General features: G+C 41.0%; 1 protein-coding gene across 5 annotated transcripts in view; it reads left to right on the top strand.

Annotated features, from left to right (window-relative positions):
• kiaa0586 (KIAA0586 ortholog) overlaps positions 1-13,680 on the top strand; it is a 371,111-nt gene extending 357,431 nt beyond the window's left edge. For all 5 annotated transcript variants that reach the window (XM_033027180.1, XM_033027181.1, XM_033027182.1 and 2 more), the window contains one exon: positions 13,148-13,680. In XM_033027180.1, coding sequence (XP_032883071.1) covers positions 13,148-13,290 — 143 coding nt within the window. In that variant the 3' untranslated portion in view covers positions 13,291-13,680. The remainder of the gene's footprint in view (positions 1-13,147) is intronic.
• Positions 13,681-18,459: the final 4,779 nt, after the last annotated feature.

Here is an 18,459-nt window from a genome sequence, read left to right as displayed (position 1 = left end):
TAACCTCAAGTTCCTTTATCAAATCCGGTTCATTACATAACACTAAATCCAGAACTGCCTTCTCCCTGGTTGGCTCCAATACAAGCTGCTCTAAGAATCCATCATAGAGGCACTACACAAACTCCTATTGCTTGGGGTCCAGTACCAACCTGATTTTCCCAGTCTACCTGCATGTTGAAATCTCCCATAACGACCACAGCATTACCTTTACTACATGCCAATTTTAGCTCCTGATTCAACTTGCATCCTATATCCAGGCTACTGTTTGGGGGCCTGTAGATAAGTCCCATTAGAGTCTTTTTACTGTTACAATTCCTTAGTCCTATCCATACTGACTCCACATTTCCTGTTTCATTGTCACCCCTTGCAAGAGACTGAATTTCATTCCTCACCAACAGAGCTACCCCACCCCCTCTGCCCACCTGTATTTCTTTTCGATAGGAGGTTTGCCCTTGAATATTCAGTTCTCAGCCCTGGCCCTCTTGCAGCCATGTCTCTGTAATTCCCACAACATCATACTTGCCAATTTCTAACTGAGCCTCAATCTCGTCCACTTTATTTCTTATACTTTGCGTTGCATTGGGGGAACGGGTGAGTGGTGGTAGGGGAATGGGTTGCGTTGGGGGACCAGGCCTCCTGTGTGACTGGGACTCATCGGGTGCCATTTAGTCTAGTAAGATTATAAAAGGCATGTTTTCCATTGATGCAAATGGTTGGGGTTTAAGAACAGGCAGGTTTTATTACAGTTGCAGAGGGTGTTTATAGAATTGCAAATCTGCATTTATCAGAAAACAATTTTTGGGATGTTCAAGAATATATTCTGATACATAGAAACATAGAAAGTAGGTGCGAGAGTAGACCACCAGGTCCGTCGAGCCCGCACCGCCATTCGCTCATGGCTGAACACTAAACAGACACACTTACCCACAAACAGTAGACACAAGACACAGAACACAAGACACTACCCTCCCCTTTATACCGCTATCACCCCTCTCCACCCCAAGAACCGCGTGATCTCCTGGGGGAGGCAAAAAACCGGATAAAAACCCAGGTCCAATTCGGGAAAAAAATCCGGGAAATTCCTCTCCGACCCCAATCCAGGCGATCGACACTTGTCCAGGAGATCACTCAGGTCTTACTATACTAACCATACCTAGGTCCATATCCCTGCCCTCTCCCCGTAGCCCCTTATCCCCTTGGCAGCTAAAAAACCATCTATTTTAGTCTTAAATATATTTAAAGTTTCTGCTTCCACTGCTCCCTGGGGCAGTGAATTCCATAAATTAACCACCCTCTGGGTGAAGAAGTTCTTCCTCATCTCAGTTTTAAAAGAGCCCCCCCTTATTCTGCAACTATGTCCTCTAGTTCTAGTTTCCCCGATCATTGGGAACATCCTCGGTGCATCCACCCGATCAAGGCCCCTCACGATCTTATATGTTTCAATGAGATCGCCTCTCATTCTTCTAAACTCCAAAGAGTAGAGTTCCAGCCTACTTAACCTTTCCTCATATGTCAATCCCCTCATTGCAGGAATTAATCTTGTAAACCTTCGCTGCACTGCCTCCAGGGCTAGTACATCCTTTCTTAAGTATGGACCCCAGAACTGTACACAGTATTCCAAATGTGGTCTCACTAATACTGTGTACAGCTGCAGCAAGACCTCCGTGTTTTTATACTCAATCCCCCTAGCAATAAAGGCCAAAACTCCATTGGCCTTCCTGATTGCTTGCTGCACCTGCATACTAACTTTTAGTGATTCATGTACTAATACCCCTAGATCCCTTTGCGTTGCATTACAACGCAGCTCCTCCTCATTTAGAAAATAACTTGCCCTATCATTTTTTTTCCCAAAGTGAATGACTTCACATTTATTAGTATTAAATTTCATCTGCCAAGTTGTTGCCCACTCACCTAGCTTATCTATATCCTTTTGCAGACTCTTCCTATCCTCCTCATCCCCTACTTTTCCTCCCATTTTTGTATCGTCCGCAAATTTTGATATATTACACTTGGTTCCCTCCTCCAAATCATTTATATAAATTGTGAACAACTGGGGTCCCAGCACCGACCCTTGCGGAACCCCGCTAGTTACCGGTTGCCATCCCGAGTATGAACCATTTATCCCCACTCTCTGCTTCCTATTTGTTAGCCAATCCTCTACCCATGCTAATATATTACCCCCAATCCCATAATTTTTTATTTTTAGCAATAGTCTCTTATATGGCACCTTGTCAAAAGCCTTTTGGAAGTCCAAGTATACCACATCCACCGGTTCCCCTTTATCCACCCGGGTTGTTACTTCCTCAAAGAATTCGAGCAGATTCGTTAAACAGGACTTCCCCTTCACAAAACCATGCTGGTTCTGTCCGATGAAGTCATGTTTATCCAAGTGCCCCGTTAGTGTTTCTTTAATAATTGTCTCTAACATTTTACCCACCACCGATGTTAGACTAACCGGTCTATAGTTATCCGCCTTCTGTTTACTTCCTTTTTTAAATATAGGTGTTACATTGGCCATTTTCCAATCCACTGGGACCGTTCCTGCCTCCAGGGAGTTTTGGAAAATTATCACCAATGCATCCACAATCCCCACCGCTATCTCCCTCAAGACCCTTGGATGTAATCCATCAGGCCCAGGGGATTTATCCTCCTTCAGTCTCATTAATTTCCCTAATACCACCTCCTTGGTGATCTTAATAGTATTTAGCTCCTCCATTCCTACCGCCCCCTGTTTATCCAGCGTTGGAATATTTTTTGTGTCTTCTATGGTGAAGACTGATACAAAATACTCGTTTAATGCCTTTGCCATTTCCATGTTCCCCACCAACAACTCTCCAGTCTCACCCTCCAATGGACCAACGTTCACCTTAGCCACCCTTTTTCTTTTTATATAGCTATAAAAACTCTTACTATTAGTTTTTATGTTATTCGCTAAATTCCTTTCATAGTCTATTTTCCCCGTCTTAATTAATCTCTTAGTTATTTTTTGCTGACCTTTAAATGCTTCCCAATCCTCTACCCTCCCACTATCTCTGGCTACCTTATATGCCCTTGCCTTCAGCCGAATACTATCCTTTATAGTTTTACTGAGCCATGGCTGACTGTTCTTACCCTTACCCCTTTTTTTCTTCATAGGAATAAATTTTTCTTGAAGGTTATACAGTATACCCTTAAACGTACACCACTGCTCATGTACCGTCTTATTCTTGAGTCTGCTATCCCAGTCAACTTTGATCAGCTCAGTCCTCATACCTTCATAATCCCCCTTATTTAGACTAAGCACCCTAGCCTGAGTTTCAACCTGCTCCCCTTCTATTTGAATATGGAATTCGACCATATTGTGGTCACTTGTTCCCAACGAGTCCCTAACTATGACATTTTTAATTAATCCTGCTTCATTACACAGGACCAGATCCAAGATTGCCTCCCCCCTTGTCGGTTCTGTGACATACTGTTCTAGGAACCCGTCTCTAATACATTCTATAAACTCTTCCTCTAGTCTACCCTGCCCAGTTTGGTTTGCCCAATTAATATGAAAATTGAAGTCCCCCATGATTACAGCCTACTGTTGTGTGTCCAAGGATACTGAAGGAGTTCAATGAGAAAATGTAAGATGGGCCAGAGAACTAAAGAACGGCAGTTATTAAGATCCAAAAAGATACTGCTTATGAACTTCTTAAAGAATGCTTGATAAAATTTTGTTTCAGAAATGTTTGAGAAAATTAGATCCTATGACATAAAAGAGCACTTAGCAATCAAAGCAAAAGTTAAACGGCAGGAAGAACTCAGCAGGTCAAACAGCATATATGGAAGCAAAGGGATGGTCGACATTTCAGGTTGAGACTCTGCATCAGGACTCAACCCACAATGTTGACTATCCCTTGCCTCTGCACCCTTTCCAAAGCCTCCACGTTCTCTCTGTAATGGAGGGACCAGAACGGCACACAATACTCCAATTGTGTCCTACGAAGCTGCTGCATGAATTCCTGGCTCTTACATTATTCAAAAACAAGGCATATTTTCCTCAATTGCAAACAGATTTGTCCTCTTCCTTAATAACCATATAACCATATAACAATTACAGCACGGAAACAGGCCATCTCGGCCCTACAAGTCCGAGCCGAACAATTATTTTCCCTTAGTCCCACCTGCCTGCACTCATACCATAACCTTCCATTCCCTTCTCATCCATATGCCTATCCAATTCATTTTTAAATGATACCAACGAACCTGCCTCCACCACTTCCACTGGAAGCTCATTCCACACCGCTACCACTCTCTGAGTAAAGAAGTTCCCCCTCATGTTACCCCTAAACTTCTGTCCCTTAATTCTGAAGTCATGTCCTCTTGTTTGAATCTTCCCTATTCTCAAAGGGAAAAGCTTGTCCACATCAACTCTGTCTATCCCTCTCATCATTTTAAAGACCTCTATCAAGTCCCCCCTTAACCTTCTGTGCTCCAGAGAATAAAGACCTAACTTATTCAACCTTTCTCTGTAACTTAGTTGTTGAAACCCAGGCAACATTCTAGTAAATCTCCTCTGTACTCTCTCTATTTTGTTTACATCCTTCCTATAATTGGGCGACCAAAATTGTACACCATACTCCAGATTTGGTCTCACCAATGCCTTGTACAATTTTAACATTACATCCCAGCTTCTACACTCAATGCTCTGATTTATAAAGGCTAGCATACCAAAAGCTTTCTTTACCACCCTATCTATATGAGATTCCACCTTCAAGGAACTATGCACGGTTATTCCCAGATCCCTCTGTTCAACTGCATTCTTCAATTCCCTACCATTTACCATGTACGTCCTATTTTGATTTGTCCTGCCAAGGTGTAGCACCTCACATTTATCAGCATTAAACTCCATCTGCCATCTTTCAGCCCATTCTTCCAAATGGCCTAAATCACTCTGTAGACTTTGGAAATCCTCTTCATTATCCACTATCTTGGTATCATCTGCATACTTACTAATCCAATTTACCACCCCTTCATCCAGATCATTGATGTACATGACAAACAACAAAGGACCCAACACAGATCCCTGAGGCACCCCACTAGTCACCTGCCTCCAACCCGACAAACAGCCATCCACCATTACCCTCTGGCGTCTCCCATTCAGCCACTGTTGAATCCATCTTGCTACTCCTGCATTTATACCCAACAGTTGAACCTTCTTAACCAACCTTCCATGAGGAACCTTGTCAAAGGCCTTATTAAAGTCCATATAGACAACATCCACTGCTTTACCCTTGTCAATTTCCCTAGTAACCTCTTCAAAAAATTCAAGAAGATTAGTCAAACATGACCTTCCAGGCACAAATCCATGTTGACTGTTCCTAATCAGACCCTGTTTATCCAGATGCTTATATATATTATCTCTAAGTATCTTTTCCATTAATTTGCCCACCACTGAAGTCAAACTAACAGGTCTATAATTGCTAGGTTTACTCTTAGAACCCTTTTTAAACAATGGAACAACATGCGCAGTATGCCAATCCTCGGGGACTATTCCCGTTTCTAATGACATTTGAAATATTTCTGTCATAGCCCCGGCTATTTCTACACTAACTTCCCTCAATGTCCTAGGGAATATCCTGTCAGGACCTGGAGACTTATCCACTTTTATATTTTTCAAAAGTGTTAATGCTGTTGCACTTTTCACTTGCAGATGTGTAAAATGAGCTGTGTGTTTCTTCAATATTGTTGCAGGTATCAACCAGCATTCCCTGCCGCTGTAATAAGTGGAGGATGATTGACTGTTACTTTTATCTCAGGCACAGGACTGTAGCTGGGCATTACATATATTGGCAGTTAAGAGTTAAATGGAGAGTGGGAGGAAATTGGATAAGGATGAGAAAAGAACAGCAATACCAAAAAAAACAAATATGAGGGGTGTGATTCAGTGGGGCTTAATAAAACACTGCTACTAACCTTGGGAAAACAGAAGTTGGCAGGTCTAAAATAAAAGTGATTATAATTGAAGTTTAAATCTAGGCTTGCTGTATTCTTCTTGATCATACAGTGCGTGCTTGCATTTGTAAAATATTATGGAGTGAGCTAACTATTAATTTGCAGAGATCCCATTGCAAAGCACAAGATAACTTGGAGTCCACTGGTGTTGTCCAGTCTGTCCACATTGGCGTCATCTTCTATTTCTATTGCTCTTGACCTCCATGCCTCTCTCTTTGTCCTGCTTTTTCTCTCGGTGCTTATCCTGCCCTTTGATTTCATTGTTTTACCTTCCCAGTGTCTGCTTTGATTACGTGGAAGCCATTGCAGAGGTGGCATGCTTTTCATATTTTCTTCTTGAAATTTATTTAACGCATTTGCATTTTTGTACATTGTTCCTCCATTTTATTTCATTAAATTTTTCTTCAAATGTAGCAGATGTTACGCATTTTTGGCAAAGCACAGCACAAGAGCCCGTAGAGAGGCAGCAGCCAAGGCAGCTTTTATCGCTTTTGAGGCTCAAAGTGGAAAGTCAGGAAAAAGACTATAAAAGGTATCTGGAGCAGGGCCAAAAATACAGAAGGCAATGAGAGGTATTCTAAGAAGCAGGCAGGAAAGCCTTGGGCTACAAATTGAACCTAAAATCCTTTGCATGCAGTCATGATGCTGTACAGACCCCAGTGTGTTCATTGTTTAGTTTTGCCTACAAAATACCAATGCAAAATGTATACTGTGGCCCTAACTGCTCTTTCTCCCCATGGATATAAAGTATGTGCATGTTTGGGGTTATCACTAGACATGGATTTGGCCAGGAATATATTTTTAAATCAAGCCCAATGTATATCAGTGTTTTTTTTAACTCGTTGAACAGTATAATTCTTCATTATTTCAACACCAGTTGGTTCGATTTATTAGCAATGCATTTTCCTTGTGGGCATATTTTCACTTAACTGTTTTACAAGTATTCAGCCAAATCAGGAGCAGTATTGTTGACAGCCTGGCTTTACTGGCAGAAATTTTTTTCTTTTTGAAGATGGATAGATAGATAAATACTTTATTAATCCCCTTTTCAGGGAAATTCAGATGTCCTTGCAGCACACTAATAAAAATACAACATGACATTAAAGAAGAAATTTAACATTAAAACATGTTAAACATAGAAACGTACTAAAGTGTAAACAGAAAGTGCCTAAAATGCCCAGCAGGGCAGGCAGCATCTATGGAGACAGCGATAGCATTTCAGGTCAATCAAGCTTTGGAGTCAGAGTCATAGAGTCACACAGTGTGGAAACAGACCCTTTCGGCCTAACTTGCCCACACTGATCAACATGTCCCATCTACACTGGTCCCACTTGCCTGTGTTTGACCGTTATCCCTCTAAACCTGCCCTATCAAAATTGCTTCTTAATCATTGCGGTAATCCCTGCTTCAACGACCTCCTCTGGCAGCTCATTCCATACACCCACCACCCTTTGTGTGATAAATGGTCCCTATTCAGACAGATCAATAAATTTGTAGATGACACAGATTAGTGAAGTTGTTGACTGTGCGGGGAGCAGTCTTAGGCTATAGAGTGATATTGATGTGTTGATGAAATGGGCTGAGAAATGGCAGATGGAATTTAATGCAGATAAAAGTGGGATGTATGTTTACAAACTCTGCTCAATATGTAATCATTCAAATCATTCAACTTGTGCATGTTTTCACCAACTCTGTTTTTTTAATCTTCTCCTTGTCGTCTTGACATTATAGATGTTCAATCTTTTAGCCCAAGTGCCAGGTTTCACAGTCCAAATCTAACTGACAAATGCACAGCCAATGCTTTGATGCTATCTGGATTAATGGTAGCTCATGTGAACCACTGGGAAAACCATGGGTTGATTTATAGACAATAGGTGCAGGAGTTGGCCATTCGGCCCTTCGAGCCAGCTGATCATCCCCAATCAGTACCCTGTTCCTGCCTTCTCCCCATATCCCCTGACTACGCTATCTTTAAGAGCCCTATCTAGCTCTCTCCTGAAAGTATCCAGAGAACCTGCCTCCACCTCCCTCTGAGGCAGAATTTATTGATATTTATGTACAACCCCACAACCCGACAATATAAGAAAAGCTGACTGGTGTAGCGGCACCTAATGGTGAAGCTGTGTATTCAGAACCCTCGTCATTGGTCGGGACTGTCACGCGACCGGGGGTTAGTTCGCGGACTTTTCAGTATGTTCAGTAGCTAGTGCTCCACACAACTACAGGAGCTTAGATCATTTATTCCTGACCAAGTACACGTGTAGTTTGAGTGTTGTTTCACTAATAAAGAACATTTTGCTCTACCTACATTGGTGACCCCGTCGGTCAGAACTTTTTTCAGATCTGTTATTATGAAGAGAGAATCTCAACGTCAACCCAGCCCAGCAAAATGCAGTTTTGCTAAAACTGCTCGTTTTCTGGGCGATTTTCTTTGCATTAATCCAGGAAAATAAACTGGAGGTGAATCTTAATTATTTTTGTCTAACATTTGCTATGAAACCACCATTACTGAAGAGGCTGCAGGAACTTGCAGTGAGTTTTCAATGAACCACCAACTATTACGTACCATATTTAATATATAATAATCCAGAAAACATTTTAAAAATGCATTTCATCACCTGTGACATAATTTGCATTTTATGCACAATGCATAAAGCAGGTTGCAAAATCAACATTAATGCAGGATCACGGTTTACATATTAACGAATGACTCAGATCAAATTTAAGTGAGCCAATGTTTATCTTGTATCGCAGCTAAAAGGGCAGAAGAAAATTTGATCATCAAAGAAACGCAAAGTGCATTGGGAGAGATGTTTTGAGATGACCTGCTGCACTTCAGTGTGGCATCTGGCTTTGAAACATATCTTGTAATGATGAGCCACATATCAGCCGGAACTAGTATGTTAAAGGAACTGTTAGAAGGAAAATCTGTCAGTGATTCATAAAAGTTGGATAATGTTGCTTTAAATGGCCCCAGGTGCTCCATTCAAGCTTATGAAGATAGCATTTGTGCTGCAAGAACACCATCTGTGACAACAGATTTGTTATGTATTCAAAGAGTGCAGCTGAAAGTGATTGATGTCGAAGACAATATAATCCAGCGTTAAGGGAAAACATCTTTTTGATTAGTTTAGAGATACAGCATGGAAACAGACTCTTCGGCCCACCAAGTCCACACCATCCATCACAAAACTTCTAGTTATCCCACTTTTTCATCCACACATAATGGCAATTTACAATAGCGAATTAACCTACAAACCCACATGTCTTTGGGATGTGGGAAGAAACTGGAGCACCCAGAGGAAACTCATGCAATGTAAAAACGGGGGGGGGGGGGGGGGGGGGAATTGTGTGGGGGAGAGGGGAGACGGGTGTGTAGGCGGGTGGGGGCGTGAGCTCGGATAAAAGACGGGGAAGAGAGGGGGGCCATCACGGGGGAGGGGGGAGGAACAAGCGAGGGGGACCAGAGGGGTAGTAGCTGGAATTGGCGGTGCGATGGGATCTCGTAGCGGCCGCTGGTCGTTCTCCGCTGGGATCAGAGTTTCCGTTTGGCGACATCTCCGATGCTGGGCTGGGTGTCTGACTCTGGGTGGGCTGGGTTGGGTCTCCCCCTCTGGGCTGGGTTGGGTCTCCCACACTGAGATTGGACTGGGTCGGGTCTCCGACACTGGGCTGCTGCTTGGGGCTGGGCTGCTGCTTGGGGCAGGGTTGATTTGGGTCCCTCCGAAAGTCCGGTTGGAAACCTCCGCCAGGCCATCCTCTGCTCTACTAAAGACGCGATGGAGCGGGAAGGGGCGGACCGTCCCGGAGAGTGACAGGGGAAGAAACTAATCCAGCGCTGCGCTGGAAGGCAGAAGAAGAGATTGATCTGCGCACGCGCGGTTTTAAAGATTTATAAACCTCGCTAACTTTTACGACATTCAACCGATCTAAACGAAACTTGGCGCAATCACAGCATGGGCAAACGGTGAGTGAACTGGACAAAAAATCGTAGTGCTATCGCGAACCGTTTTTACGTAAATAGAATGACTGCCAAACCGGAAGATAACAATATCAGAGATTTAGTTATAGATAGAAAGATAGATCTATCCGTCCATCCTCAAAGTTCGGGGTGGACAGAAATGTTGAGAAATTTCTTCCCTCAGAGGTTGGAGACTCTTTGAATTATATAGAGGGATGTTGATTTATCAATTACATTAAAAACAAAGAACAATAGACTTCTGAATATTCGAGTGGAGATGTGACTGTAAGGGAGGAAAAGATAGAAGACTGGTATATTGTTGAATGGTAGACCAGGCTCAAGGGACTGAAAGACATACTCTGATTTCCATTGTGATCTTGTGTTATGATTTTATTTACGTCCATCATGTTCATCTGAAGAGGAATTGATCCAGTGATTTAAATTTGGCAGTCAAAGTGACAATGTAAACTAAACAGTTGGAGGAAAAACAAATATTGAAGAAATTGAGTTAAGGGCAGAGCAGAGTTGAGTGCTTGTACCTGAATAATGTCATTGACACATAGTTTTGAGTAAATGTACGTGGTTACTTTTGAATCAGTAATGGAGATGCAGTGATCTTCTTTGTGCAGCCTCCAGGTAATCTATTTGGCTGGGATGTATAAACAAGTTCTCCCAAGATATCATAGTTTAATTTAGTTTATTATTGTCATGTGTACCAAGGTACAATGAAAAGCTTTCATGTACCGGTCAACGATCAGATCTGTTTAAAAACAGTCCAGGTCCCTTCCTCATTGGGTTATTGTGGTTAGTGGGAACAGATTCCCCACACCAAACATTAGTATTTTACAATTTGAGCAAAATAGAAAGACCTGCTATTCCATTGTTTCCCTTGATTCCAAAACAGATTGAAAGGGTGATTCATTTCAGGAGGTGTCACAACTTCACTAAGACAGACCACAGAACTAGATGCTTCTATTTGCTTCCTTATGAAAAATTGGATGACCAGCATCTTGTTGTGAAGTGAATAATGGGTTGACATGCAAATGAAAATGTTTTTAAATTTTCATTGTAAAAGCCAGCATATTTTAATTCGTTTTAATACTTTTTTACAAATGCTGCCATTTTGCATGATTGTAATTCTTGCCTATTTTACATGTGCACACATTTTTTCATTCCTGATTTTGTTTTAATCTTCTCCACCATCAAAAGTATGAATCACTTTCAAATTTATTTAAAAACACTTGAAATATCACAGTTACCTGTTCTTTGGACAGGTATCTTTGCTTTTTTTTAGGGAATCTTGAGCATGAACGAAAAAAGTCAAACTAAAAGTCCAGCAAAAAAAGTCAAACTAAAGAACTAAACAAGCTTTTGACATCCTTAAATAATCCCTTTGAAGCTGAAATTCCAAAATGATTATTACTATTTCCAACGAGAAAACCCTCCAGATCTTCAGTTTTTTTGAGATTTTTAAATAAAGTACTAAGAGGCTAGGCTCGAACTCGGGTCTGGCACTGTGAGGTAGAAGCTTCATCAGCTGTGCCATTGTGCCGCCTCTATTTGATAAGTAAATGTCCATAGGAAGTTTTGCAAATATATAGGTGACATTTTTGTCACCAAGAATCAATTTTTTAATTTTCGCTCTGTTAGAAATAAAAATTAGGTTTATAAATGAGAATTAAGAATTTTCACCATCGCTGCAAAAAACTCATTGAGGAGCCAGGTGCTCTGACAAGATAAAACTGTATTTTTTGCTTGATACACTGTGTTCAACTTTGTCCAGTGTTAGTTAAAGCAAATAAATATTTTTAATAATGTGGACAAATAAAGATTATGACTTCACTGGAAGATAATTACAAGACCATGGATAAGAAGTTACTAAGTTCGTCACTAACAGCAGAAAATTAGAAAATATCTACAAAATCTTCTGGCATTATTTAACTGATTTTGTCATAAACCTGGGGATTATAAAGTAAATGTTTACTGTGAGACACCGGACTGCTTTTTCTTCCCTTTATTACTACACATGGGCTTGTGGTGGCTGATAGTTTAGTGGTTTTGAATTTTCAGAATGTGAGATGAATTATTCTAACATTTCTTTTATTACTTTCTTTTCAGTACAGAATTTATGCTTTTAGTTTGAGTAAGATGATACAGAGAATGTTTGGGGTTGTTATATTTTAAGAGTTCGTCCCCTTACATTATTTAATGCTTGCAGCGAAATGTAACATGTACAACAGCAGCCATACCCAAAAAAATAATGAATGTGTTGCCAATGAGAAAATGCACGAGGGATGCTTACTTTTTCAAGTTTAGTGCAGTCAATTATTGATTGAAATTCTTTGACATCTGGTCCCAATGCCCAGCTCACTGCTCGCACATCAAAAGGAACTTTATCTTAACCATCTCGACCATATTTTGTTCCATCTGGCCCTAATAGGGGGGCTGGGGGGGGGGGGGGGGGGGGGGGGGGGGACTCAGGCTGCTACAGCTGTAGGGCCAGAAGCTGTTCCTTGAGAAGTTACCCTCAGGCCATCCAGTCCCAGCAACATTGGTGCTTGAATCAAGGCATGGAGGCTCTGGGTCTTTGTACATGCTGCCCATCACACCAGAGCCCTTTGGGCCATTATCAATGGTCTGCTAAAATGCAGGAACTAACCCGGGGGAGACCACTATCACTTTTGAAGATGACTTCAACCATCAATGCCTTATCTAGGACTCAGTGCTTTGAGAATAAGATTGCCTGCATGATGGAGCGATATGCCCTGGTCAAGGGGAAGGTGACTTTTAGGTCCTAATTAATTTGTATTATTACCTTAATGACGCAAAGTCACTACAATGCTCAGATCTTGATGTTTCTGCTAATTTTTCACATGCATTTTATGAGGTCAGAAATAATCGGTCTCCTGTGTTCCAACAATGAACAAAACTTTGCAGTCAGTTTTACTTTGCTATCTTTCATGGGTTTTTTTAAATGCATTTTATACCTGTTATCTGATATTCAGTGAAAAAGGCAGGGAAAACTTTATATATATATAAATTTTCTCCTTTACTTGGGCTTAATCTGAAGCATGAAGGAAAAAGATGCAATGAAATTTGTAGCAAGGAATTCTCAGAATTTTGCTTGAAGAGATAAAATCTGTTTCAACTAACAATTTTTCTTTATTATAGTCTCTGATGATGTGTCCTTTTGCTCCCTGTATTCAGGTACTGAGGTTGAAAGGTCTTCTGGACCTCCAGCAGGCCCTTTGAAGATGTCTGTAACTCTACCCTCCATGAACGAAGAGGACCAATCTGGCAGCATTAGCACATTAGATGGTGATGATACTTCTGGAGCGGAAATATTTTGATGCTTTGCATCATTTCCTTATAATAGTCTCTTTGCACTTTTCATCTTTCTACCAATTGTTTAAGATATCTTTTTCATATTTTAGTATGCAGTTTTGATACATTTTTTTTATCTTGCAGTATCAAGTTGCGACTATACTGCTAAATTATTCCTTTTAAATCAAGGATTATGACTTATCGTGCTAGAATTTTTTATTTATAGTTGTGTTTTAGTCATTAATGAGCAATAAATTTGGGGGTTTGTTCAATGGGAAGACAGATAGCATTTACTCTTACGGAAAAGCATTTAACTTAAATGCAGTGTGTGTGTTTTCCTTTATTCTGTCTCCCAGTCTAATGTTTTTAAAGTAGTAAAATACCAATTACCATTAAAAATTGAAGTGATAAACAAATGTTTTTTATGGCTGGCAGTTAAATATGTTCTGCCTACAAGCTGGCAAAAGTTTATTCAAGAAACAACCTCCCTCTTACAAATAATCTTAAACTCATCAATTAGCTGTGCAATGATCATTATTACAATCAGTGAAAATCCCTGAAAGCCTGTGATACCCTGGAACAACCCTGTGGCACCCTGCACCACACGATATGACCAAAGTTCATCCGGTTGTCATGTGCTGACCTTTTTTTCGTTCAAGCGTGCCTTGCAGAGCAATTGCACTTGGATATACCTTGCAGACTTAACACTGGGAGAGACACCTGATAGCAAGCACTGACCATAAAAGGGGATTAGGGGCAAATTATATCCTGAGTTTGGTTCAGTATAACTTGGGACAATCTGCTTTGGACCTTTTGCAATGCAAAACTGGTGTGCTTGCAATCTTCCTGCATTCTACAAGTTATGTTTCCAATTCACAACATTTAATCATTAACTCTATGTTAATTTTATGGGTGCAGTGGCATTGATGGATTACGAGGAACAAGGGTGAAAAAGAAAACAGAGGTTTTAAGCCAAAATGACACTACGATTTTGCAGACACTGTTATACAAAGCAGGTACTTTGAAACATCATCACAAAATTAATCAAAGGAAGTCTTCCTCTGAATATCCTCCTGGATCGGAATTAAGATAAAATGAACTAATCACACTAAAACTGTTTAAACAACCAATAGACTCGAATTTCAACATCCATTAAGGAAATTGACATGATCACTGCAGTTAGTTTCATTATTCATAGAAAATCATTTGCATTAGACACCCATATTCTGATGAATTTAGGAGTAGTGTAGATGTGGTTACAATTTTAGATCTTAAATTCTGATTCCACACAACAACACATAGAGACGTGTGTACAAATCAGTGTTTATGCTTCCAACAACATGCAAAATGATCTAAAAAGTCACTGTCATACAACCTCTCACTCAACAAATCCATATATACAGAAGATAAACAACTGCTAGCGACACATGTTTGCTGTGTTTCTGTGATGAGACTCAGAATTAGTTGGAACTAATGGCATTAAAAGCAACTTCCTGTGTCTCACTTGACAAGCATTGGAAAATGACAATGTGCTGCAGCATAGATTCTTCATTGAGGCAACATATGGAATGCCTGAACCATTAGGGGGAAAAAAGGTTTTATTAATCTCTTGAAGCACAGTCTGACATTTCAAGACATTCTCCCTTTTCTTTGCATTGTCCACTATGCACATCTCACCAGCAGATGTCCAAAAAAGGAAAATGTTACAAAAAGGGCCTATTTATTGACATTTCCACCACACAGGAACCTGAAGGTAAACCTAACTACTGTTGTGAAGTGGCTCCCTTCCTGGTTATCTTATCTTTGGAGCCATTCAGTGTTTTCCTTGAAGAAAAGGTAAAGTCCTATCCACAGCTTGAAGATGTGTAGGTTTAGAATGAGTATAGAAGTTGGGAGGTCATGTTGGAGTTGTATAAGACGTTGGTGAGACCGCATTTAGAATATTATGTTCAGTTCTGGGCACCATGTTATAGGAAAGATATTGTCAAGCTTGAAAGGATTCGGAAAAGATTTACGAGGATGTTGCCAGGACTAGAAAGTGTGAGCTATAGGGAGAAGTTGAGTAGACAGGGACCATGGAGCGCAGGAGGATGAGGGGATATCTTCTAGAGGTGTTAAAAAATCATAAGAGGAATATATCGGGTAGATGCACAGAGTCTCATGCCCAGAGTGGGGGATTCGAGGACTGGAAGACATAGGTTCAAGGTGAACGGGAAAAGATTTAATAGGAAGCCAAGAGGTAACCTTTTCACACAAAGGGTGGTGGGTGTATGGAACAAGCTGCCAGAGGAGGTAGGTGAGGCTGGGACTATCCCATTGTTTCAGAAACAGTTAGACAGGTACATGGATAGGACAGGTTTGGAGGGATATGGACCAAGCGCAGGCAAGTGAGACTAGTGTAGCTGGGACATTGTTGGCCGGTGTTGGCAGGTTGGGCCGAAGGGCCTGTTTCCACACTGTATCGCTCTATGACTCTATAAGCAATGGTTGCAGGATGTATAGGCCATTTGAAAACTCTCAAGTTGGTACTAATAAGATTATTTCTGCCTTTACTCAGACAACCTCCAGCTTACAGAACAAATTAAAGGTTATACAAAAGACATGATGTCAAGCATCTTAAATCACTTTCTCAATTCAAGAACACCACCAGAAATTCAAGTAGAAGATAATAACCTCAACCATTACAGAAATTACAATGATACATGGTTGGCTTCATGGTAGGAAGCAGAGAGTAATGACCCAAGATTGTTTTTCAGACTGGAGGCCTGTGATGAGTGGTGTGCCATAGGGATTGGTGTTGTTTGTCATTTATTTAAATTATTTGGATGAGAATGAACAAGGCATTGTTGCTCAGTTTGCAGATGGCACTGAAATATGACAGTGAAGAAAATTGATGAAAATTACAGCAGAATCTTGCGATCAGCTTAGTAAATGGGCTGAAGATTGGCAAATGGCATTCAATTCAGGTAAGTGTGAGGTGTTGCATTTTGGAAAGTCAAACAGGGCACTGTAGGTTCCCTGGGAAGTGTTGTAGAACAGAATGATCGAAAAGTACATGTACATAGTTCCCTAAAAGTGCCATCACAGATAAAGAGGGTGTTGAAGAAGGCATTAGGCACACTGGGCTACATTAGTCAGAGTATTGAGTATAGGGGTTGGGACGAAATATCGCAATTATATTAGATATTGGTGAGGCAGCACTTCGGAATATTGTGTACAGTTTTAGTCACCCTGCTCAAGGATAGACTTCATTTTGCTGGAAAGAGTGCAGAGAAGATAGAGAGAGTACAGCGGAGATTTACTAGAATGTTGCGGGATAGGATTTAATTCCCTGGAGCATTAGAGACTGAGGGATGACCTTATAGAGGTGTATAAAATCAGGAGGGGAATAGATAAGTGAATGATCATTGTCTTTTTCCCAGGGAAGGGGAATGAAAAAACTGGAAGCATAGGTTTAACTTGAGAGGGGAATTATTTATAAGGGACCTGAGCGGCAGCCTCTTCACATATAGTGGTCCATATATGATTGAGACAGGTATAATAACAACATTTAAAATGCGTTTGGGCAGGTACATGAATAGAAAAGGTTTAGCGAGGTAAGGGCCAAACGCAGGCAAATGGGACCTGAATCATTTCGGCTGAAAGATCTGTTTCCATGCTGTATAATTCTGACTGTTTCATGACTTTGGGGCCAGATCTGAGGATCCTACTGTTTCTTTCTTGCATACCAATCCATGATTGATCTGATCAGTGAAAAATGTCTGAATCCCAGAATTGTGGTTGCAGAAACAACTACGGTAGAACATATGGAATTCCAGAAAGATGTGTCAGTAATTCCAGAATGCAATCAAATTCTGGAAGGAATTTCCAGGAAAAAAATTACCATTGAATCAATAAAAAAACTGGTTTGCACCCCGTGTCGATTTTGGCACAACATATTGTTATCAATGGCTGCATTCCAGGATGAATTTCCTACATATGAAACATCATGCAGCCCTTACAGAAACATCTTGCTGAGGTTCTCTACGTCTCCTTGATAAATTTCAACCAGATTTTCAAGTCCAATGAGCAGAATGGACTCATAAAGTTACAAATGATATGTCATGAGGAGATGAGATTAGTATTTGCAGATAAATTTTAACGGGTTAATTGTTAGCAATAAAAATGCATGTACAATGATGCCATGTATTTAGTAGCACACAAAGTTCTGAAGATTGACCACCCATGCCCTACACGGTTTTGTAAGACAATAAATGCTTTAACGCGTTAATAGAACCAACAGGAACCTGTACCTACAATCTTTGACAATAATAATAGACAATAAGTGCAGGAGTAGGCCATTCGGCCCTTCGAGCCAGCACCGCCATTCAATGTGATCATGGCTGATCATCCACAATCAGTACCCCGTTCCTGCCTACTCCCCAAATCCCCTGACTCCGTTATCTTTAAGAGCCCTATCAAGCTCTCTCTTGAAAGTATCCAGAGAACTGGCTTCCACCACCCTCCAAGGCAGAGAATTCCACAGACTCACAACTCTCTATGTGAAAAAGTGTTTCCTCATCCCCGTTCTAAATATCTTACCCCTTATTCTTAAACTGTGGCCCCTGGTTCTGGACTCCCCCTAAGTGTGTCCAAACCCTTAATAATCTTATATGTTTCACTAAGAACACTTCTCATCCTTCTAAGTTCCAGAGTGTACAAGCCCAGCCACTCCATTCTCTCAGCATATGATAGTCTCGCCATCCCGGGAATTAGCCTTGTGATCCTACGCTGCACTCCCTCAATATCAAGAATGTCCTTCCTCAAATTAGGAGACCAAAACTGCACACAATACTCAAGGTGTGGTCTCACTAGGGCCCTATACAACTGCAGAAGGACCTCTTTGCTCCTGTACTCAACTCCTCTTGTTCTGAAGGCCAACATGCCATTCGCTTTCTTCACTGCCTGCTGTACCTGCATGCTTACTTTCGTTGACTGATGAACAAGAATCCCGAGATCCCGTTGTACTTCCTCTTTTCCCAACTTGACACCATTTAGATAATAATCTGCCTTCCTGTTTTTACTACCAAAGTGGATAACCTCACATTTATCCACATTAAACTGCATCTGCCCACTCACCCAACCTGTCCAAGTCACCCTGCATTCTCATGGCATCCTCTTCACAGTTCACCCTGCCACCCAACTTTGTGTCATCT

The sequence above is a fragment of the Amblyraja radiata genome, chromosome 9, assembly GCF_010909765.2.
Source record: "Amblyraja radiata isolate CabotCenter1 chromosome 9, sAmbRad1.1.pri, whole genome shotgun sequence".
Lineage (NCBI taxonomy): Eukaryota > Metazoa > Chordata > Chondrichthyes > Rajiformes > Rajidae > Amblyraja > Amblyraja radiata.
This window is presented reverse-complemented; position numbering and strand designations above follow the sequence as displayed.